The sequence below is a fragment of the Muntiacus reevesi genome, chromosome 11, assembly GCF_963930625.1.
Source record: "Muntiacus reevesi chromosome 11, mMunRee1.1, whole genome shotgun sequence".
Classification (NCBI taxonomy): Eukaryota; Metazoa; Chordata; class Mammalia; order Artiodactyla; family Cervidae; genus Muntiacus; species Muntiacus reevesi.
The window spans coordinates 83,156,049-83,179,474 of NC_089259.1; the positions used below are offsets into that span (position 1 = coordinate 83,156,049).

General features: G+C 61.4%; 1 protein-coding gene across 1 annotated transcript in view; it reads right to left on the reverse strand.

Moving 5' to 3' along the window:
* The window catches only part of GAS6 (growth arrest specific 6), a 31,590-nt gene extending 18,745 nt beyond the window's left edge, over window positions 1–12,845 (reverse strand). The window contains exons 1-3 of the mRNA XM_065901624.1: window positions 12,590–12,845; window positions 12,190–12,356; window positions 606–630 (exon numbers count right to left, since the gene is read on the reverse strand). Of these exons, the coding sequence (XP_065757696.1) occupies window positions 606–630; window positions 12,190–12,356; window positions 12,590–12,662 (265 nt within the window). The 5' untranslated portion in view covers window positions 12,663–12,845. The remainder of the gene's footprint in view (window positions 1–605; window positions 631–12,189; window positions 12,357–12,589) is intronic.
* Between the last annotated feature and the right edge of the window lie 10,581 nt (window positions 12,846–23,426).

The window sequence follows — 23,426 nt, forward strand, 5'->3', positions numbered from 1 at the left end:
AGAGCCCCGAATACCTTTCTCGCCACCAAGTACAGACATCCTAAGAGCCCCCAAGAGGCACGGACCAAGGAGCAGCTCCGCGGGGACTTCCAGATTGCCCTGGAGAGACTGGGCCGTCTTCCTCTCGCTCCCCGCAAAGTCCAGCGGGGCTTTCCAGGCCCCCTGCCCCCAACACTCACAGAGACGTCGCTGCTTGACAGCCAAGGCGGCTTGCTTGCACAATCTTGTTCAAGTTAAGCAAACTCATCTCTAATGTTCTCAGCTTTAGTTACCTTATGGTGTCAACAGCCACAGCCGACACAGGCAAGAGCTCCCCGGGGCCTTCAGTAACGTCACGGGGGGAGTCCTGAGACTAAATCAACCGCGTTCCCAGTTAACCAGCTAAGCTGGGGGTCAGAGTGATGTGGAGGTTTGCCAACAACGACGCTGGCTGCAAGTGACACTAGAGGTCACCACGGTGAGAGGGTCACAGACCAGGCTTTGCCCTGTGAGCCCACGAGGTCCCACCTCACTGTCACGGAGCTCTGTCCCTCCAGGGACAACTCAGCGACGCGGCCTGAGAAACCTCTCCTCCCCAACTAAAGGAGGCCGTGATTTCAACTTACCTAAGTACCTTGGATAAAAGTACTCCTGTGGAAAGAGAAAAAGAAAGGCAGCGGTTAACTGGCAGAGTGCCTGACGCCTGGGCACCCCCACGGCCGCTGGGCTAGGAACCTCGCCCTCCCCTTGGGAGGCAGGTGCTTGCAGAGGGCGAGGGCGAGGACGGTCCAGAAAGCTTTCTGCCTCTAACATGACAGGGAGGGGCGGGGGGGAGGGGAGGGGAGGGGAGGGGAGGGGAGAGGAGGCCCTAGCAGCCCTGAGGCTTCTGCAGTGTGCTTGCATGCTGAGACCCCGCCGGCCATAAGCAGCAGGCCAGTGCCACTGACAGCAGCTATGCCACGCGGGTAAAGTGTCCTTCAGAAGGATGAGAAACGCCCAAAAGAGCCCAGCCTCAGACCCGGTGGGAGGACTCCCAGGAGCTACTGTGTCTGTAAACCAGGCCAGAAGAGGACAGAGGGTGTGAAGGGCTCGTCCTTTCACCCACGACTACAAATTACAAGGTCGGAGCTGGGCAGTGAGTCTGGGAGACCGTCTCCAGCTGCCACGGGGTGGGGTCACAGCAGCCCGCCCCTGCCTCTGACGCCCCTCAGGGTTGATGGCGGAGCCATTTGGTCCTAAATCCCCTCCCCAAGGAAACCAAGTGACCCGATGTCACCAGCTTGCTGGTGTCTAATCCTCACGACCACCCTCCCAGGAAGGTCGCTCTCATCAGCCCATTATCACAGATGAGTGAGCTGAGACTCCAGGCCACTGTGGAGGTGACTGTCACCTCCACTCACTGGGCTGGGCCCCCGTGCCTGGGGGCGGGGTGGGGGCGCCCTGTGCAGATGCAGTCAGTTCATGCTTTTAGAAATAACATTCTGGTAGGGGTGCTTCTTGTAAAACACCCTCTCCGCTCCGACAAGCCGGGCTGCGTCTTTCCTGCCCAGTTTCAGTCCTGCACCAGTTGGCTCCGGGAACAGACAGGCAGGCAGGTTTGGGCCCCTGTGACGAGCGCTTTCGGGTCCCCCGGGATCTGTGGGTCGTGGCATCTTTCTGGGGTTAGCGGGACAGCAGAGGGCACTGGACTTTGTCATGGGTGGAGGGGTTTGGTTCTGAAAGAGAAGTCAGGGTGGGGGCAGGCAGGGCCTGCTCAGGGTGAGGAAGCCAGGAGCCAGACCGGGGGCAGGCAGGAGGGAGGCTGTGGGGCGGCTGCCCGCCTCTCACAGGCGGCCGCGTGGCTGCAGCTTTGCAGACAAGATGTTCTCCACTTCCCCAAATCACGACAAGCTGATGGTAACGCGACACATTTTAATACTGACCCTGCGGCTGTGAAAAAGACCTCTCTGCCTCTTGAGAAACCTGTATGCAGGTCAGGAAGCAACAGTTAGAACTGGACATGGAACAACAGACTGGTTCCAAATAGGAAAAGGAGTAAGTCAAGGCTGTATATTGTCACCCTGCTTATTTAACTTATATGCAGAGTACATCATGAGAAACGCTGGGCTGGAAGAAGCCCAAGCTGGAATTAAGATTGCTGGGAGAAACATCAATAACCTCAGATATGCAGATGACACCACCCTTATGGCAAAAATGAAGAGGAACTAAAAAGTCTCTTGATGAAGGTGAAAGAGGAGAGCGAAAAAGTTGGCTTAAAGCTTCACATTCAGAAAACTAACATCATGGCATCTAGTGCCATCACCTCATGGGAAATAGATGGAGAGACAGTGGAAACAGTGTCAGATTTTATTTTTTTGGGCTCCAAAATCACTGCAGATGGTGACTGCAGCCATGAAATTAAAAGACACTTACTCCTTGGAAGGAAAGTTATGACCAACCTAGATAACATATTAAAAAGCAGAGACATTACTTTGCCAGCAAAGGTCTGTCTGGTCAAGGTTATGGTTTTTCCAGTGGTCATGTATGAATGTGAGAGTTGGACTGTGAAGAAAGCTGAGTGCTGAAAAATTGATGCTTTTGAACTGTGGTGTTGGAGAAGACTCTTGAGAGTCCCTTGGACTGCAAGGAGATCCAGCCAGTCCATCCTAAAGGTGATCAGTCTGGAGTGTTCATTGGAAGGACTGATGCTGAAGCTGAAACTCCAGTAATTTGGCCACCTCACGCGAAGAGCTGACTCATTGGAGAAGACCCTGATGCTGGGAGGGATTGGGGGCAGGAGGAGAAGGGGACGACAGAGGATGAGATGGCTGGATGGCATCACCGACTCGATGGGCATTAGTTTGAGTAAACTCCGGGAGTTTGTGATAGACAGGGAGGCCTGGGATGCTGCGATTCATGGGGGCGCAGAGAGTCGGACACGACTGAGCGACTGAACTGACTGACTGAACTGGAGGAGTAAACGCAGGAACATGTAGTCCTTCCAGGAGCTGACCCAAGGCAGCGGGGCCCGCCCAGGTCTGCAGTGAGGCTGCCATGGGCTCTGGCCACGTCCTGTGCCACGGCACAGCACATCCGAGCCTCCTCCTCTCCCTCTGCTCCTCATGATCCGTCCCCCTAAGGGGAAAGGAGAGCTGTTCACCCTGAGCTCCTCGGAGGCAGCCATGTCCCTGCGGGGCCCAGTGAGGTTGGGACTCCCGCCTCCACGCAGCCCCACCTCCCACCGGCCACGCACACTCCCCACCCTTAGCGCAGACAAGCCGGGACACCCAGCCCCAGCTCCAGTGACCCCCGCAGACACACGGTGTCGGCGGCGCCTGAGTGCCTTTGTCTGGAGTGTGCGGGACCTGTACCTGGGCCACACAACACGACTGCAGCAAATGCGGTTTTCCCCAAACAGTGAACTGAGAATTATTGCTTCCTTTAACCTGTAGCTGTCCGCAATTTTAGTTCCAAAGATCTCTACTCTCTGTCAAAGCAGGCTGGGACCCGGGTGTCACGACAGTTTGCTTATCGACAGGGCAGACGCAGGCGTTCTCCCCAGGAGTCGGTGGGTAGGGCCCGCAAGGCCCAGCCAGTGCTCACGCCCCAGTCTCACCAGGAGGCCGCCGCTGCTCAGGAGCTGCCCCCGAGAGCGTGAAGCTCAGCACAGCCCCTCCTGCAGGCGGGCGCCCCAACTCCCTCGGTGCCCACAGACCCCGCGGGGCTCCACCGCTCTTCCTGGCGGTTCAGACAAAGCCTTCTTCCCTTCCTTCCCCAGTTCCTCTCCTGAGATTCTCCCAACGAGGCGCGGGAGACTCTATGAGACCGAAGGAAACGCGGACACTGCTTCTGAGGCCACGGGCCTCCCGGATGCCCTAGGCCCTGCTCTCCCGGAGGACCCCAGGTGGGCCCCTAGGCACCCCGCGAGGGCGCTGCATCCCCTCTGTCCTCAGACTGCAGGGAGGTCCTGGAACAAAGACCTGACGTCACCAGCCAGAGGCGTGGGTGACCTGGGGCCCACGGCAGCTCCGCACGTGTGTGTGTGTGTGTGTGTGTGTGTGTGTGTGTGTGTCTCCTGGGGCTACAACACCCCTCCATCCCCACAGCCATCCCCTCCCACCCAGCCTGCCCCCGCATGACAGGGGTCGAGAAGCCCAGTCCTCCAGGTCCGATCACATCAGCGTCAGGATAAGCTGCCCTGGATGCTATGCTCAGGGCTGGGGCAGGTGGCCATTACCTTCAGGGTGTGGAGATCCCAGCGCCCCTCACTACCGAGAGTTTTCCTGCAGTCTGCCCCGCCCCCGGCACATCCCATCGCACCGCCTACCACCCCCCCCCCGCCCCGGAGTCCCCACTGCCCCGGGCACCCGCAGCACCCCAGCTGCTGGCAGGCCCGGGCGTCAGTGGGGCCCTGAGGCAGCTGATGGGCTCTGGCAGATGGGAGAGCCGAGGCCCAGGGTGGGGCGTGAGCCAGGGACCGGAGGGGCTGGTCCCTCCAGCACAGGCTGTGAGTGTGCAGCTGAAAGGCCCGCGCGTGAGGCGCGTTGTGCAAACCTCCTGGCAGGCTCAGTACAGCGTCTCCTGCCAGGCACGAAAATACTCTCGGAAATGGACCTCATAAAACAGGTTTGTTTCCAAATACTGCTCCCCCACAGCAGAGATTTGTAGCTGCTGTCCAGCATCCAATTCTCCCTTCATCCCCAGTAACAGAACCTGGATTCAGTTAGAGCAACAGAGCAGCCAGTTGTAGGACTACACTTCCCAGCCACCCCTGCAGCCAGGCGTGGCCGTGCGGCCGAGTCCTGGCCAACGGGAAACAGGGAGCGAGACAGAGTAGAGAGTGGGGCGCCTTGGTTCTCTGGCCTCCTTGCTGGAATGCATATGTGATGGCTGGTTCTCCAGCATCTTGCCCACTGTGCGAGGAGGCCTGGAAGACAAAGGCCATGCACCAGTGCGGCGGAGCACAAAGAGGTCATGTAAGTCCCTGGGCCCCCACCGTGGAGCAGCCCTGGGCAGCCTGCCTTCCACCTTTTACATGAGAGAGAAACACAGTCTTATTTAAACCACTCTAATGAGGCCAAAGTACCAGGCTAACTGAATTTGAAAAATGAGTGCAAATAGATGTGTCATGGCCTGCAAAGTGAAAATTTCATGAGTCAGTGAGAATGTTCTGGGAAATGGGCAACATGAAGGCCTTTCCTTCCTTCTCGTGTGCTTTCCTGGCAGAGGCCTCTCAGGGCTGCGGGCGCTCCCCTTCACGGCACTGGCTGTCCATCCACAGCCTTGCTCGGAGACACCTTTGTTCTCAAGGCCAAATGCAGCTATGATGCTCACCGGACTGGCTGGGGTGCTCACTGGCAGGACAGGAAACAACCGGAAACAACTGGGCTGCCCCGGGTCCTAAGCCTCTCCAGGCCCTAAGCCTCGCTGGGTCCTAAGCCTCCCCAGAGGCCAGGCCTCCCCGGGTCCTAAGCCTCCCCAGGGGCCAGGCCTCGCTGGGTCCTAAGCCTCCCCGGGTGCCAGGCCTCCCCGGGTCCTAAGCCTCCCCAGAGGCCAGGCCTCCCCGGGTCCTAAGCCTCCCCAGGGGCCAGGCCTCCCCGGGTCCTAAGCCTCCCCAGAGGCCAGGCCTCCCCGGGTCCTAAGCCTCCCCGGGTGCCAGGCCTCCCCGGGTCCTAAGCCTCCCCGGGTGCCAGGCCTCCCCGGGTCCTAAGCCTCCCCAGGGGCCAGGCCTCGCTGGGTCCTAAGCCTCCCCGGGTGCCAGGCCTCCCCGGGTCCTAAGCCTCCCCAGAGGCCAGGCCTCCCCGGGTCCTAAGCCTCCCCAGGGGCCAGGCCTCCCCGGGTCCTAAGCCTCCCCAGAGGCCAGGCCTCCCCGGGTCCTAAGCCTCCCCGGGTGCCAGGCCTCCCCGGGTCCTAAGCCTCCCCGGGTGCCAGGCCTCCCCGGGTCCTAAGCCTCCCCAGAGGCCAGGCCTCCCTGGGTCCTAAGCCTCCCCAGAGGCCAGGCCTCCCCGGCTCCTAAGCCTCCCCAGAGGCCAGGCCTCCCCGGGTCCTAAGCCTCCCCGGGTGCCAGGCCTCCCCGGGTCCTAAGCCTCCCCGGGTGCCAGGCCTCCCCGGGTCCTAAGCCTCCCCAGAGGCCAGGCCTCCCTGGGTCCTAAGCCTCCCCAGAGGCCAGGCCTCCCCGGGTCCTAAGCCTCCCCAGAGGCCAGGCCTCGCTGGGTCCTAAGCCTCCCCGGGTGCCAGGCCTCCCCGGGTCCTAAGCCTCCCCAGAGGCCAGGCCTCCCTGGGTCCTAAGCCTCCCCAGGGGCCAGGCCTCGCTGGGTCCTAAGCCTCCCCAGAGGCCAGGCCTCCCCGGGTCCTAAGCCTCCCCAGAGGCCAGGCCTCACCGGGTCCTAAGCCTCCCCAGGGGCCAGGCCTCCCCGGGTCCTAAGCCTCCCCAAGGGCCAGACCTAGCTGGGTCCTAAGCCTTCCCAGAGGCCAGGCCTCCCCAGGTCCTAAGCCTCCCCAGGGGCCAGGCCTCGCCGGGTCCTAAGCCTTCCCAGAGGCCAGGCCTCCCCAGGTCCTAAGCCTCCCCAGGGGCCAGGCCTCCCCGGGTCCTAAGCCTCCCCGGGTGCCAGGCCTCGCTGGGTCCTAAGCCTCCCCAGAGGCTAGGCCTCCCCGGGTCCTAAGCCTCCCCAGGGGCCCGGCCTCCCCGGGTCCTAAGCCTCCCCAGGGGCCAGGCCTCGCTGGGTCCTAAGCCTCCCCGGGTGCCAGGCCTCCCCGGGTCCTAAGCCTCCCCGGGTGCCAGGCCACCCCGGGTCCTAAGCCTCCCCAGGGGCCAGGCCTCGCTGGGTCCTAAGCCTCCCCAGGGGCCAGGCCTCGCTGGGTCCTAAGCCTCCCCGGGTGCCAGGCCTCGCTGGGTCCTAAGCCTCCCCGGGTGCCAGGCCTCGCTGGGTCCTAAGCCTCCCCGGGTGCCAGGCCTCCCCGGGTCCTAAGCCTCCCCGGGTGCCAGGCCTCACCACACCCTCTGGTGGCACAGAAGTGACATGCCTGATGTCCAGGTGCTCTTCCTGGCAGCTGTGAATAAGCTGGCAGGAGATGGAAAAAGCAGGCGTGGAGCCTCCTGGGGCCCCAGAAGAGGAAGCTCCTGCTGGCGCGTTGCAGTGACAGGGAACGGCGCATCTTCCTCCAACTCTGAGCGACGCTCCTGCTCCCTCTGACCCGCCCCTGCCCACATGTGGTGGCGGCCTTGGGGAGCTTGGACAGCATGGGACCGGGGGAGGGACGACGCTGCCCACCTGCTGCCCACAGAGACACGCCCACCAGCCCCTGGTGAGCAGGGGGCGTCCTCCAGGAGCCCACGCAGCAGAAGGGCAGGGCAGGAGCCAGCGGACTCCAGGCAGGGACGAGACCCGTGGTCTCAGGAGTGCGCGAGGGCTTGGGGGTCATCCCATACCCAACTCCTCCTTAAAAATTACTTTAAAACATAATAACTTGCACTCTCCCAGGGTCACAATTTACAAGCGTGCACACGTGGACTGCAGTGAAATCACTGGACGGACGTCACCACCACAGGGCCAGGAACCCCAACATCTACACTAACTCTCAAACCACAGCGAAGTCTGCAGCCCAGAAACAGCTCCGACCTCTGAGCTCAGCGGACACAGCGCGAGGACATCCCACACGCACCGGCAGAGCTGGAGTAAAGTGACAGCCTCGCTGGGTTTGGAACGTCCCAGCCCAGCCACTCGGAATCTCAAAAACCAGGCTGCGAGCATCAGCCTCTTAAAGGTCATTTTCTTCCCAAGTCCCATAGGCAGACCTGCAGCGCCCTTGAGAATATCTTTAGGTTTTCCACAGACGCTGAGCCCATGGTCACGGATGACACATCATTTAGGGGCCTGCCCTGTCATTAGGCCGCTGGGCCCATCTCCACACTGGGCTGACCCCCCAGGACTAGTGTGTATGAGGATTCAGGGGCAGCAAAGGGGGGCCAGACAGAGCTGTCCCTCCCCCAAGGCCATCCAGGGAGAGGCTGGCCCGCGTGGGGGCCCTGCGTGCCACCCGTCTAACCAGTGGTCTGCAGGCCTCTGGGTCGTGTGGCGTCAACTCCAGAGAAAATGCAACGGGCAACTCAGAGAACCCGCCCCTGTTGGCTTCCAGTGGAGGAAGCCTGGGAGGGACCAGGCCCTGGGGGACGCCTGGCCACAGTGAACAGGGGTCTTCCTGGACAGACAGGAGCTGGGGCTGAGTCTGCACCGGTGGGGTCCTGGTTCCATCCTCCATGGACCCTCAGGGGGCAGAGGAGTGTGTCTGAGCATCTGAGGCAGTGTTAGGGAGCTGCTGACACGGTGGGGTGGGGCGTGGGGGGCAGGTGGGCCTCGGCTGTCCTGGAGGCCACTGGGGGTGAAAGGTCCCCCATCCCCTCCTGCTGGGACTCCATTTCTGTGCCCCTGAGACTGTTTAGGCACTGCAACAAGGGGAGACTTGAGGGGAGGGGTTTTCCCCTCCCTCAGGGTATCCCCCCAAGCTGTCCCTAAGATGCTGGGATCATAGGAGGCAGGTGTCCTTGGATGGCCAACACAGCTCAGAGAAGCCCAGCAGCTCACAGGGCTCTGAAACCCACTGCACCCAGAAAACCCTCCTGGTAGGGAACCTGCCCACCACAGAGCCCCCACGTCAGAGGGGGAGGGAGTCAGGGGTGGAGGCAGGCGGAGCGAGGCAGAGACAGACACTGCCAGACAGAGACAGAGAGACAGAGGGACGTGAGACCAGAAGTCAGGCTCCAGCTGCACCAGATGCTGAGACTTTGGGGTGTGACACTCGCCGAGCTGCGGACGTGAGAGCGCCGCTGTCTGTGGACGTGAGAACATGACTGACTGCATCTCAAACAAACAAGGGGATGGAGGACCAAGACATGGAACCCCCTCCAGCCTGCAGGCCTCAGGTGGCCTCTGTGCTGGGAGGTGCAGAACTGGGCCTGGGCCACGGGTCTGGCTGGGTGAGTCTTTCGTCCAGAATCCTTTCCTGAAGCCAAGGGCAGCGGTATGGGCTCTAGCGACCGCTTGCCTTGAAGGACCTAAGTAGGAAGGTGACTGCTGGGCTGGTGAGCTTTCAGCAGAGCTTGGGGAGCCCGGCAGGGCGGCCAGCACCGAGTCCTCTGAGCAAGACCCCAGGAGGAGGGCAGTGCTGGGAAGACAGAGTAACAAAGTGAGAGGAAAACAAGATAAGAAGCGGGAGCCTAATCACAGGGCTCCAGGGCAGGGCAGGGTGGGACACTCCCGAGGCTGGAAGAATGTGGAGGAGACTGCCCGTCCCTGGAGGGAAGCCTGGGAAGTGCTGGACTCGTCAGGAAGGCCCCAGGCTCCTTCCTCTCCAGGGCTCCACAGCCACTGGAATCAGGAAGGTGCCCAAAGCTACCTGCTCAGAGGAGGGGCTCATCCACAGAGAGGAAGGCGGCGCAGGGCGGAACAATCCGCCTGGGCAGGAGGCGCCCAGAACACGCCCAGCACAGAGGGCACCGCCTCCGGGATTCCAGGGCGGGCACGTGGCCCAGAGGGCTGGCTCCAGGTGCCAGAGCCCCCACCCGGCCCAGGCACAGGGCGGCCGCCCCATCTTCTGCCCACAACCCTGGAGACATGGGACAGGCTGCCCCTCTGCCAGAAGCAAAGGGCCCGTGGGAAATGCTCCCGCAGGTGTGTATGGCTGCGATGGGGCAGCCGCATGGAGGATGTCCTGCCGCAGCTGAGGATGGGCTGTCCCACCGCCGGCCCCTTGAGCTGGCAGCGCTCTCAGCCCAGAGGCCGCGGCCTCCCCGTCACACGTCAGGACGCATGGGGCTCCTGCGACTTCCTGAACTAAGACCAGGGCCTCGTCGAGATCACACCCACACACGATCACAAAGAGCCAGGAATCTGAGGGTAAGGGAGTGATGCTTCTCAGGAAAGCCCAGACTCTCAGGAGCCGGGGGCCATGGGTGAGGTCACAGGACCGCTTCACTTGATGCGCTGCTTTTCCAAAGGTTTATTAGCAGTGACTTGTGTTTGCAGGGTCTTCCCCACCCCTGGGACCCAGGACCTCCTCAAAGTGAAGGATAGGATGGTGTGGACGCCTGGAGGGGCCTCTGGTCGACCAGAGCAGACCATGAGGAAGTCCCCCAAGCACCAGCCCCAACCCCCGACCCGAACTGGCTCCTCCAGAAGCCAGTGCCCCTCAGTGAACGCAGAAAGAGCTCATCCGCCTGGGAAGCTACTAATACAGGGAAAGGTGTGACTGCAATTCGGGAATGGGTCAGGAAGGTTGGATTCTGGAAAATTACACGCGGCTTTGATGTGAAAGGAGTCCACGCGTTCTGATGGGGTGGATGGGGCGGGTGTGGGAGGCAACTCCCCTTGGAAGGGAGGGGGCAGGACGCCAGAGGGAGTGCCAAGTCCCTGTGTTAAAGTCGCTGCTGTGGGCACTGCTGTCCTTGCCCTCATTTCATCCACTGCAGACAGGCTTCTGGAGGGGGCATGGCCACCCACTCTAGTATTCTTGCCTGGAGAGTCCCCATGGACAGAGGAGCCTGGTGGGCCACAGTCCACGGGGTCACACAGAGTCAGACACGACAGAGCGGCTGAGCACAGACAAGGTTACAGCAAACCTAAGAACAGCTACAGTGGGGCGGGGTGGGCTCTGGGAAGCGCACATGGTGACCAGCATGCGGTGTGTTCAGCCCAAGCCTCTCCTGCCTGCAGGAGCAGGGCCCGGGTGGGGCAGGGCTGGTGCGGGCAGCGGTCTCATTGCCCTCAAGTCTGGTCACCTGCAAGCCCCATCCCGTGCTCTGTATGAGCCAGTGTTCCAGGCTGAGCCTGGGACTGGCAGAAACACTCTTATCACACACCCCGCAGTCAGGCAGTGACCCAAGCAGCCAGCACACAGCCCGCGTGGGACCTTCAGAAATGCTCCGCGGAGCAAGCTCCCCAGGGCCAGCAGGACTCATCATCAGAGATGGGAGGACAGGCAGAAGAGACGGGGCAGGGCAGAACTGCAGCTCACACGGGTTAAAGCACGCCACTGCTAACACGGAGCGTCACCAGTCACAGCTCAGCCACTGCAGCCGTGGGCTGTGCCAAGGCCACGGAGGGGCAGAGGCCGGTCTTCGCCATCAAGCTTGTTTCAGAGAGGGCACCACGGGCTGGGTCAAGCCAGCCAGTCAGAAACGTGAGTTACAGTAAAAGCCTGCATCCTTCACACTCATTTGTTCATTGCATGAGAGGCTTATTCCACCCCAGAAGAATTCTTTAAAAGAAATATTCCAGTAGAACCAAAAACAGCTGTGAAATCATCCTGACCTCAGGGTGTGAAGTGAGGCAGGGTGAGCCCACCCCTCTATCAGTCCTGCTTCCCAGCGGGGAGCTCCTGGGCACACACCCCAGCCTCTGCCCCCCCTAAGACGGCACAGAGCACCCAGGGCCACTCCCTGTGGTCGGCCGCCTGTCGCCCCACATTCTTCATGACACTTTTAATAGAAACTTTTTGAACTGAACTGTTCTGAGCCAGCACCTTAGGCTCCTGCGGTCGCCACGGTTCCCAGGGTGCACCTTGCGGCTGCCGGCCCGCCCTCCCGCATGTGCCAGCCCCGCGCCGTCCTCCCAGTCCGCCCAGCGTGGGACCTGCTGCCTCCGGCGTGTCCAGCCCTCCGTCTTTGAAGCTGAGGCTCCCGCCTCTAGATAGAGATCTGTGGACAGCCCCACCCCCACCTCTAATCTGGCCAAGGGGGCAGGGAGGCAGGAAACTGTTCCGGCTCTTCAACCATTTATTTCGTTTACGTTTTAAGCTGGACCCTACTCTTTCTGGTTGAGCTGTCAGAGTTGCAGTTTCCTTCAAGGCGGCTGCCTTCCGAGGCCTGCCGCGGGAAGCGACTGCGGGCGTCCACAGGACCCCCCCCCCCCCGCCACTGGCATCGGCCGCCTCTCCCCCGCTGAGGGGCAGCTGGCATCACCGGGAGAACAGGGGCTCGAAAGGAGGAGGCCTGCGGGTGGCCGGGGCGGCACACCGCACCCTGCCCTTCCGCCGCCGCCGCCGCCGCCTCCCTGTATAAGGGTCCGTGTGCCCGCAGAAGGGTTTGCCGCAGACCCCAGGCTCCCGCCCGTGCGCGCCGACGGCGTCCCCTGAAGGGTGGTGCCGCGGGAGCGGGGGTCGAGGTGACCCGCCTGCCCCGACGCCCCGCTCGCGGCCCCAAGGCTCCGGGCGCACGCCTCGCCGCCCCGCGCTCACCGTCTCGGGGTCGTTCTCGAACACCTCGCGGGCCTCCTCCCGGCTGCACAGCTCCTCCACACACTCCCTCTCCAGGTGGCCCTGCTTGGCCTCCTCGAAGACCTGGTAGGCGCGGCGCTGCCTGGGCCTCAGGAACTGCGCCGCCTCGCGCGCCCGCAGCATCACGGCTTCCCGGGCGCGGGCGGGAGGAGCGGGGAGAGAGCGGAGACGCGCCGTCAGCGCGGCGGCGCCGGGGCCGGGGCGCGCGGGGCCGAGGCGCACGGGGCGGAGGGGCGCGCGGGGCCGAGGTGCACCAGGCCGGGTCGGGGTGCGGGTGCCGAGGCGCCCCTCGCCCTCCGGGGGGGCGGAGTGCTGGGGGTCTCCCGGCCCGGCGCGCCCCGCGGCCCCGCGCGGTACTCACTGTGCGCCGACTCGGAGGCCAGCAGGAGAAGCAGCAGCGCGGTGCCCAGGGCGGCGGCGGGTCCGTGCGGCATGGCGGGGCGGGGCGGGCCGGGGCCGAGGGCCGGCACTGAGACCGGGGCCGGGAGCCGGGCACGCGCGGTCAGAGCGTCCGGGGGGCCGTGGCGAGGCGCGGACGCCGAGGGGCTGTGGCTCCGGTCATCCTGTGCGAGCGGCTCTGAAGGTCACATCCCGGCGGCGGCACCGCGGCGCTCGCGCGGGGCTGGGCGGGGGCGGCGGCGGGGGCGGGGCGCGCGGCAGGACCGGCCTCGGGGCCGCGCGGGGCGGGCGGGGCGCGCCGGCCTCTCCGCCGGGCCGAGCGGGTTTTCTCAGGAAGATCAAAGCCCGGAGGGGCAGCGGGTCTTCGGGACGAAGGCGGGGAGTTCCCCCCCGACCTCGCCCCCGGCCCCCACGCCCAATCGCGGGTTAAGTTTATGTCACCGGGCGGTGCGGGTCTTCGGGACGAGGGCGGTGCGGGTCTTCGGGGCGCGCCGGCCTCTCCGCCCGGCCGAGCGGGTTTTCTCAGGAAGATCAAAGCCCGGAGGGGCAGCGGGTCTGCGGGACGAAGGCGGGGAGTTGCCCACCCCCGCCGGGCCCGGTCCCCGCGCCCAATCGCGGGTTAAGTTTATGTAACTGGGCGGTGCGAACGCGGAGAGGAGGTCACGCGAGTACAGCCTGTCAGGTACAGACGGACATTTAGCAGCTTCGAACCTCTTTCCACCCCGTCCCCCGACCGCGCCCCAGATCTCCGCGGTCTTCAGATCCGGGGCACGTGTTCTCAAGACCACTACCCACCAAAGGAGAGACACGAGCGAGCCGCACTGGGGTCCAGGAGCGAGATTAGATGATGTCCTTCTGTAGTTTCTGTTTTCACGGTGGTGTTGGAAAACCTCGAGGGCTCCCAGTAGCTATTTAAACCGAAAGCAGTGTTCTTTCGTTCTGGGGGACCAATATTTCGCAAAGTCACAAGCAAAAAAAAAAAAAAAAAAATCCACATAAGCAAAACCAAAGCAGAGCAGCCCCCTCGGGGGACCAGGGCGAGTACCGGGCGGCGCCGCCTCGGGGGTCCTGACCGGAGCACGCGCCCGCGCGGGACAGTAAAGGGGCGGCGAGGCACCCCCACCCCGACCTCCAGTCCACACCTGCGCCCACCCCACCTTCCCTGGAGGGCCGATGAGCGCTGCCTGCTGGCAGATTCTTTGAGGTCAAAGGTTTGAAGGTGGGGTAGTGAAAGTGAATATGTTAATTTCAAGGGAAAAGGATGTTCCCCCAACCTCTACAGAATTAACAATTTAATAGCCGGGACGGATGTCTGCCCCAGTGTCTGCGCTCCGTTCCCAGCCTCCCACCTCAGCGGGGACTCCAAGCCGGCTTGGAATGGCAGGCGCTTACACAGAATATTGAACACGTTAATCTTCCTGCTTGTCCTGAGGACAAGCACTACTTTCAAAAATCTTGGTGAGGCAGAAAATCCTTCAGTCGTGATTTACACCAGATCTTTAATTAATTGGTGGCACTTCTGTTATTGGAGGTCCCAGAGCTGCTTGGATCTGTGAGCTTACAGTTTTCATTGAATTTGGAAAAAAAAAATTGGCCATTATTTTTCAAATGCTGTTTTATGTCTCTCAAACCTCTCCTCTTTTGGGAACTCCAATGGCACATACATATGGCTACTTGAAGTTTTCCCAGAACTTACTAAATGCTCTTTTTAACATTTTTTTCTCTCTGTATGATTTTGATATTTTCTGTTGTTGGGCCTTCAAGTCCCCCAATCTCTTCTTTTGCAGCGTTATATCCATCCATCCACACAGGGTCTTCTTCATCTCTGACGTTTGTTTCTGTCTCTGGAGCTTCGCCTGAAGCCTCTTCAGGCAGGAGCAGAGCTAGATGCCTTCCTGCTGCAGCCCCGCGGCGGGGACCCTGGACCAGGGATGCTCCAAAGCCCATGAACAGAAGAGTCCCACTCTGGCAGAAGGGACTGGAACTGTCCAGGCCATGTGAGAACCTCGGGGTTGGCGCCTCTGATCATTTCAGGTGGTTCTTTCCCAGTCTTGGGAGTCTTCCCGAGACTGTAGCAACTCAGCCAAAGCGGTCTCAGAAGCTCCTTCTCTGGGCAGCAGTCTCCCGGGAGGGATGGGTGGCCGGGGCCCCCTCCCTACAGTGGGAGAGGTCTGGGTGGCCGGGCCCCTCCCTACAGTGGGAGAGGTCTGGGTGGCCGGGGCCCCCTCCCTACAGTGGGTGAGGGCTGGGTGGCCGGGGCCCCCTCCCTACAGTGGGAGAGGTCTGGGTGGCCGGGCCCCCTCCCTACAGTGGGAGAGGTCTGGGTGGCCGGGGCCCCCTCCCTACAGTGGGCGAGGGCTGGGTGGCCGGGGCCCCCTCCCTACAGTGGGAGAGGTCTGGGTGGCCGGGCCCCCTCCCTACAGTGGGCGAGGGCTGGGTGGCCGGGCCCCCTCCTTACAGTGGGCGAGGGCTGGGTGGCCAGCCCCCTCCCTACAGTGGGAGAGGTCTGGGTGGCCGGGGTCCCCTCCCTACAGTGGGCGAGGTCTGGGTGGCCGGGCCCCTCCCTACAGTGGGCGAGGTCTGGGCCCACCTTCACCTGTGCTCTGTCCCGCAGGGTCACTCTCTGGAATACTGTCGTTTCCTAGATTTGTCTGGTTCTGCAGTTGTTTCAGACTCTGCCTGGTAAATCAGACAGGAAGTTGAGCCTGGGCCACGTGACACTGTCTTGTCCAAAACAGAACCCTCCAGACGTAGTTTAATGAAGGATTTTTTACCCCCAAACCATGTTTCGCACCCACTGGTAGGTACCTGGGGCTTCCCTGGTGGCTCAGATGGTAGAGAATCTGCCTGCAATGCAGCAGGCCTGGGTTCAGGCCCTGGTTTCAGTGTTTTGTTAACCTGCAGTTTTTAACGACATAGGGTAGAGGGTAGCAGAGTTTTATCAGATGTGAGTTTTTATTTCCACTGTATTTCTCAGAGTGCGTGCTGGATCCTGATGTAAAATGTATTTATTGCTGTGGGTTAGGGTCCAGAAGCTTGAAAGATGCTGCTAAGCATCGTGAGTCAACGTGGTCCAGCCCCACTGAGGTGACAGTGCTGGTGTGGAAAAGTCCTTCAGGGTTTCCCAGGCTGCTTCAAGCTCAGCCCTGGGTCCCAGGACCCCGCAGCCCCGGCAGGCCAGGGTGGTTGCTCCCCATACTCTGCCCCAGTGGGGGTTCCCTGGCGGCCTGTGACTTACAGGTGGTTTTGTGCTGAGCTCTGTGTGAAGTGGTTTTGTGGAATGCTCTAGGGTCTTGCTGGAAACAACAGCCATCCCCAGGCAAGGCTGCTGAAGTAGCCTGGTTAACCCTGCTTGTCTGAAGCTAGTGCCCTGGCCTGAGGCTGGGCCTGGTGAGGGCAGCCGGGGGTGGGGGGGCTCTGGGCCCAGATGCAGTTCACACCCCAGGGATCCTTTGGCGGTCACCTTTCTACACCCCGTTTCCTTATCTGGGGTGCAGCGCAGATAAGGGTCGTGAGAGAGAAGGGGCCATGGCCTCCATGGTGTGTCTGGCTGCAGCCGCTGCTGCTGCTCAGCAGAGGCTGGTTCCATCCGGGGCGTCCGCGCACTCAGCTCCAGCACACGAGACGCCTGGGGGGTCGCGCACCAGAGGCACCTGTGGGCTGAGTACACGGAGGCCGAGGCTCTCGGAGGACAGCCTCCCCGGCCCGCAGGCCTCGCGGGCTGCCTGTTTGGGATGCAGCGTGGGCCCAGCGCAGCCCCCTGGGCCAACTGCCGGGACTCCCGGATTCAGAGGTGTGCCCACCAAGGCCAGTGTGGCTGTGTGTGGGGCCCATCGGTTGGGTGACCGAGAAGTCCTGGCCGGCGCTGACCTTGGGCCCTGGTGGTGCTGGACCCCCTGGGTCGGCAGGTAACGTGTCCTCTGGCAGCAGCGAGACGGTGGTGTCCTGAAACCCAAGGAGCCGTGTGCTTCTGAGGGGCCCCGCCGGAGCTCCAGGGGCGCATCCGCTTGGCCTGAGTGGCCCTGGCACTGTGCGCTCAGCTTCCTCACTGGCATGCAGAGCTCCCCGAGAGGGCAAGGTTGCTGGGCAGATGGAATGCCACAGATGCCCCTTGTGTCTGTTAACAGAAGCGCCGTTGTACCGGAGGGGTAGATAAACACGCCACCACAGGAAAGTTTACAGTTTTAGAGTTTGCGGGTCACTAGCTTCTGTTCAGAACATTGTTTTTCCTTCCTGGCTGATAAGGTGTTTGTTAGAAAGCTATGTAAGCTGGCTTAGACTGTGTTCTAAAGATCTGAAACCCAGACGCAAAGGTCTCGCTTTGCTGCAGCGACCTCCGGTGAGGTCACAGTTCTTGGGGCTTCCTCCTCAGTCACCGGCACTGGCCGGGCGGGAGGCTCAGGGGTCAGGGCAGAGCCCTGCTCGCCGCCCCGCAGAGCTCCGGGCGGACTTTTAACCTTATCATTGTGACAAAGACTGATTTTGCGAAGCCTGATAGGAAGTGTTCTTTTCATATCTACTCATCTCCCAAGCAGATTTTGTTAGCCAAGTATGTCTGAACACACTGCAAGCTGATTTTAAGTTGAGGCAGAGCAACCGTGAGAAGACTGTTCCTGGGAGGGTCAGTGGTGGCTTCTTCCGGCGGGAAGCAGCCAGCAGGAAGAGCCTGGACGGGGCAGGAAGGGGCAAGAGAGGTGGGTGCAGGCGTGAGGCGCCAAGAGCAGGCTGTGGGCACAGAGCCCTCTCCATCGGGGCTAAGCTGTGGACACAGAGCCCCCTCCATCAGGGCTGAGCTGTGGGCACAGGACCCCCTCCATCGGGGCTGAGTCACAGACACAGGGCCCCCTCCGTCGGGGCTGAGCCGTGGACACAGGGCCCCCTCCATCGGGGCTGAGCCGTGGACACAGGGCCCCCTCCATCAGGGCTGAATCATGGACACAGGGCCCCCTCCGTCGTTGCTGAGTCACAGGCTCTGTGGGGCCCGGGATCCTCCCCTTCAGCCTCCCATCTTCTGGTTCTGTGACTCCCCGAGTCTCCATGTAAGACTGACCATCTGGTCAGCTGCCGTTTGCTGAAACATCAAGGTTCCCACGGCTCTCGGCGTGCTGGGAAGCAGGGCTTGGAGCTGGCACGTCCCTGGAGTGCAGGTGACGCGTGGCGGCCTGAGCTCCGCTTGTCGCCCAGGTCACGGGATGCACATGCGCAGCTGCAGCGGCATGGAGCCCGTCAGTGAGGGGATGCAGCCTCCACGGGCCCGTGGGCTGCCACGTGCCTGGGGACATGTGGTCGAGAGCAGCTGCCTGCGGAGGGTGCAGGGGATGTTCCCTCACCGTGTCCTTGCATCTCTGCACCTGTTCTGTCTTTGGCAGCAAGCACGAGTTACTGCTACAACAAGCCCGTGAGTATCGAACGTTGGAGCCCCTGCGGTGGGGAGACCAGGTGCAGAGGGAGGGGCCTCCGTAGATGCAGAGGCCAGGTGTGAGACCCACCCCAGCTTCGCGCTCAGAGGAGGCGCCTCCCCTGGCGTGAGGAGGCTGAGCGCGTGGTGTCTCCGGCCAGTCAGGCCCAGTCCCAGAGGGGCTCAGGGCTGCCTGTCTGTCGGGCCGAGTTACTGGGTGCTTCTGTCTGTAACAGCCATCAGGATCTTTGAAGTCGAATGACTTGGTCTCTGCTGAGGCCAGGGGTGGGCGCCCGCTGTGTCATTGGTCGGTCAGCTGACAGAAAGGAGGGGTCATGATAAGACAGTAGTGACATCCCCCGAGCTCATCCCCTTCGCGGGTGACGGGTGCGGGTCAGTGTCCAGGCGGGCGGGCCAGGCAGGGCTCTGGGCGGCTCCTCCCTGCCAACTGTCTGATGAGCTGCGGCCTGAGCCTCCACCCAAGTCACACCAGCGGCTTCCGTTGTGGGAACCCGGGTCAGTCCTTTGCGGCCAGAACTTGTGCACCTATAGGAAGCAGGGAGGGTGACGCTCGGGTGTCTTGGTCTGATCTGCCTTCCAAGGCTGGTCTAACAGCGCCATGGGGGAGGCCGCCTGAGGACCCCGGAGTCGTGTGCAGCCTCAGTTTTGAACCCACCACCTGCCGACAGAAACAATCTGGGATTATGGACATGGGTGCCTAGATGAGCTGGTCTGAGCCTTGACCTTTACACAAACTGATGAGCTTTGCCTTAGTTAATGAAAAAAACCTGGTTCAGTGAGAGCTTGACGACACCTAGAAATCATCCTCTGGGGAGGATCAAAAATGTTTCCAGTAGCCGTGGGAGCCCCTGGGGTTGACCAGCTGCTTTATCACTTGTGGAGTTCGTTTCACCTTCAAGGGCAGGCCAGGCGAGCAGTGACCTGTGAGGCCATCCCCATGCAGCCAAGACACCAGCGTGTGAACTTGGGTTCATTTCCTGAGGTCAGCAGAGCCGGGAGGCCCGTCTCCGCAGGCTCCTGACCCCAGGCTGCCTCCGGTGTGGTTTGTCCTCTGTCTGTGGGCGTGACATGCTATAGTTTTAAATATTTCAAAACCTGACTCTCACACAGATGCAGAATGAACAAGTGTCAAATATTTATCCTCTCATTAACGAGGGAATCAGAGTGAAGTTGTTCCAGGAGCGTTTTAAGGACCTGGTGTCCACACCCACTGAGGGACGTGCGTGCAGGGCTGGGGGGCTGGATGCTCAGGTGCTGTGTGCCCGCAGAGTCGCGTGGAAGGAAGTCACGCGCCCCTTTGCCAGTGAAGCTCTACCCCACAGTGACTCTGCAGCCTGCCTCTGTGACCCGCAGGGCGCTGGGCCCCGGTGAACGCCTGGTGGGCTGGGCAAGGGGACAGGCTGACGCTGGGGTCTCGCCACACGCTGTCCGGCCAGATCTCCAAGTCTGGGGTATTTTTCTCAACACAGATGGTGCTCTCCTCCCTGAGAAGAGGCCATCGTACTATCAGACAATGTGGTCTGTCCTCAAGTAGCCTTTAACCTGCTCTGGCTGGTGACTGGAGCTGTGACTCCAGGTAACAGGAAAGCTGGTTCACAGGCCTGATTCCCTCACAGTGGGTTTCCCCATTCATGAACGCCCTGGGGTCAGTGCCTGCCTAGAACACCTGGCGGAGTGGGCCTGCAGGTGCCTCCCACTCGTCCTCAGCGTGGGTCTGCTGCCTCAACAGTTCTTTATTTTATGCTTAATGGAGAACAAGAAAATTCTTGTTGGAATTTCTGTTTGGAAGCCAAGAATAGATCTGTAGGCTGCTGCATCTGTAAAACAGATTCCAGGTGGTGAACCTGGTCCCTTAAGACTCCAGGGTTAGCAGCGCCCACCTCTGCCGCTCCATCCCTTGCAGTGTGCTGTGGAACCTGCTGGCGTTTGGTGCTCAGGGAACCTCAGACCTGGAGACGGGCTCTGCCAGTCAGGGCCGGCGGGTGCCGGCCGGGGACGTGAGGCTGTGCACGCTCCCCCCACCCGTCCTGGCTGTCTGTTAGCAGGAGGGGAGCCTCGGGGTCTGCTCCCCTCCCTGAAAGTCACGAGGGTCTCGGGGCTCGGACGTGGAGGTGACTCCGTGGTACAGGCCAGCCAGCCCCATCTGCACAGGTAGCGCTGTGTTCCCTGGGGAGGCCTGTCTGTCCTCTGTCCAGGGCACGTCTCCCGGGTGACGCCCTGGTATTTAGTCACCTCCCCCTGCAACTCGTGAAGCCCAAGGTTGCAAGCAGCCTGTTTACTGGATGGGGACATTTCCTGGGAGCTGAGCAGGGCGGGGTAACTGATCTCCAAACAGCCAGCTTCCAGGTGACTGTCCCAGGTGACTGAGAACCGAGGCTCTGTGCTTGGTGGGGGCGGCACTCACTCCAGAATGCGGAGCGAGGCCTTCCTCCTGCCCAGGCTGTTGCTCTCTGGGACGTGTGTGATTCACTCTCCACGTGAAATCACATCTTCTTCTCCTGCTTTTTATCGAAAGAGGCAAGGGAAACAACCCATTAGTTATGGGTGCTCTTGCTGCCAGACACTCTGTGATCGCGGAAGCCAGAGCCGAGTGGGGCCTGGACACCCTCCATCCCTCGCCCCCGAGGCGCGGAGGCCGGTGTTCTGGTGCCGAGAATGAGCTCATGCCGTCCAGGGATTTAACAGAACAGATGACTTGCTGCCCTTGTGCTCGATGCACGTGTGGTTTCTAAGTGTGAGGTGGGCGTCCTGGAGCTGCTGTGATGTGGGGGGGATGCAGAGGCAGACGCGGGCCCGAGCCGCTGCCCCCTTCTCCAGGCCGCTGCCTTCCCTCCACCCGACAGGCTCCCCATGGGAGGCTGGCACCCCCATCTGCTGCCTGCTGGTCAGGGACCACGGCACTGCAGAGGGACTTCACGGGTGAACAGCCCACACGGGCTGCAGGACCCTGTGTGTGAATCGAGCGCATCTTTGTAAACTGGAGAGGACTTGGTGAGCACTGAGCGTCCTGTCGGTGCTGGAAATCCCAGGTCTGTGGTGTCTGAGTACTGCGGTGTCCCCAGGGGAGGTGGGGGACCCAGCCACTGCTTGAGGGTCAGTTGTGGTTTAAGCACTTTCATCACACTGTTTTGCTTTCATTCCCATTTTGCAGACGAGGGGTGTGAGGCTCAGAGAGGGTAAGCATTTTGCCTGGTATCAGAGGCAGAAGTGGTTGAGCTGAGTTGGAATCCAGTTCAGCGTCTCTCCGGTCCTGCAGTGACTCCAGGTCCGTGGGGGAGGGCATGGATGAGCTGCTGTCATCTTTCATGTTAAGAGAAGTTGCCGTGTCACTGCTGGGGAGTGTGTCCCGTTCCTGACGGGTCCAGGTTGTCCGCTCAGTATTAAGGTCATTTGTTCTCTGCATGTGACACCTTTAGAAAAGCAATCATTCATTGAGCATATGGACCACGTTTTGTTTGCATCTTCTTCAGTTGAGGGACACCTGGGTTGTGTCTACTCTTTGGCTGTTGTGAGTGATGCTGGTGTGAATGTTGACGTGTTCACTGTATTTTCTCGTATTTCCTACATGTCCCCATAAACATGGCTGTGTCATTTTTCAGTTAATGGTTGTTTTAGAAGTGCATTTTGAAAATATTATCAGTGCCTTTATTTCCATTCCACTAAATTCAATATGGTTAAATTACATAAATTTTTTTATATAAATAAAATATTTAAACATAATATTGTGAGTTTCAATGTATCTGCTTTTCAATTTTTCAGTGTCTTTCTCAAAGACTTCTAATGTTCCAGAGAAACGACTAAACACACACACAAACGCACATGTCCAGAGGCTCGTGTTCTTGCTTCTGTCTCGGGCCCCATGTGGCCCTGCGGCTCTCACGGCCTGGTCCTGGGGACACCGGGGGTTGGAGGGAGCACAGCGTCATCGTGACCGTGGTAGTCACCAGTAACTGGTTTCTGCCAGGGCCCTCAGGTGTCGTCTCAGCTCTGACGGAAGCGCCTGCGGGAAGCCTGGCTGTGTGAGCCTGGTGCTGGGCCCCGGGCTTCGCGGCGATCCAGGCCGTGGGCACCGTGGTGCTGGCCCGTCCTCCTCGGGGGCGCCTGCTTGCGCCTCCTTCCTGTGGCTCAGTTCTCACGCGGTTTTGGCCTGCACACCCTGGCCCCCCTCCTGGCGCGCCGGCCCTGGGGACCCAGCAGCCACAGGCTGTCCCTGGGGCCCGTGGCCTCCGTCCCCAGCAGTGCCCACATCCAGCCACGCCTCAGGCAACCCCTTCCCAGGCTGCTGGGCCTTTTGGGCCCTGAGCCTCTGGGCTGACCTCCTGGCCCCGAGGTTCTGGGGGCTGCTGTTTACCTGAGGTCTTGCCCATTGGCTGGGGCTGCAGAAATTGGGGTTCTGCCTGACCGAAGTCTCCACCTGACTTCCTGTTTCTGGTTCTGAGATTTGGGCCAAAGGCTGCAGAGCTAGTGGATAAAGGACCCTTTGACCTCGCTGACACGTCAAGGGCCTGAGAGAAAGTGCTGCAGCGTGTTTAAGCGGGAGAGCGGCTGCAGGTCCCATGGCCTGTCTGGCACGTGGCCCAGCCCAACGCGGCCACCCCCCCAGTGGTGACGGAGCCACGAGGGAGCCACGAGGGGTGACAGGCCACCCGGCGCCCCCGACGCGCCCCCGGTCTTTCCAAGCGAGACCTGAGACCCGTCTCGGGCTGGAATGCGGCAGAGGAAACGCTTTTGTGCAGCCCAGCTTATCTGATTTCCCAGCTTGTTGCTCCGTCTTATCAAAACAGGCCGCTTCCTGTGTTACACAAGGCGAGGAGGTGTGAGCGGCCCGGGCAGCGGCTGCAGCGAAAGCCCGGCGTCGGAGGAGGTGGCCTTCTGCCCCTGGTCTGGACGGGACAGGCGGCTTGGGGCTTGGACTGTGAGGACGCCAGGTGAGGGCCACGGCGGGCTGGACAAGGGGAGGCCCTTCACCAGCTGATCTTCCCTCTTTGAGCCGCCCACAGGGTGGTGCCTGGTGTAGGCGGGCCTGGAGGACGGCTGAGACGGCCGTGTCCGCGGCCAGGGTGTGTTCGCCCCAGATTAATGTGAGTGAGCCGCCTCGAGGGCCCCTTGTCCACCCAGGTGGAGGCTGTGCGCCCTTCCCGAGGGCAGAGCCCGCCCCGCGGCTTTGGTCCAAGCAGCCCCGCAGAGGAACCGGCACCGAGAGTGGTCCGTGCGGTGGGGGGGATCCACACGCGCTGAGACCGAGGACTGCGCACAGCCAGCCCACCCCCACCGCAAGGATGCGGCCCGCCCCCACCGCAAGGATCCGGCCGCCGCCGGCCTTGTTTTGTCTACACCCCACCCACTTCCTCATAGGGTTATTTTAAGCCAGTCCTAGACG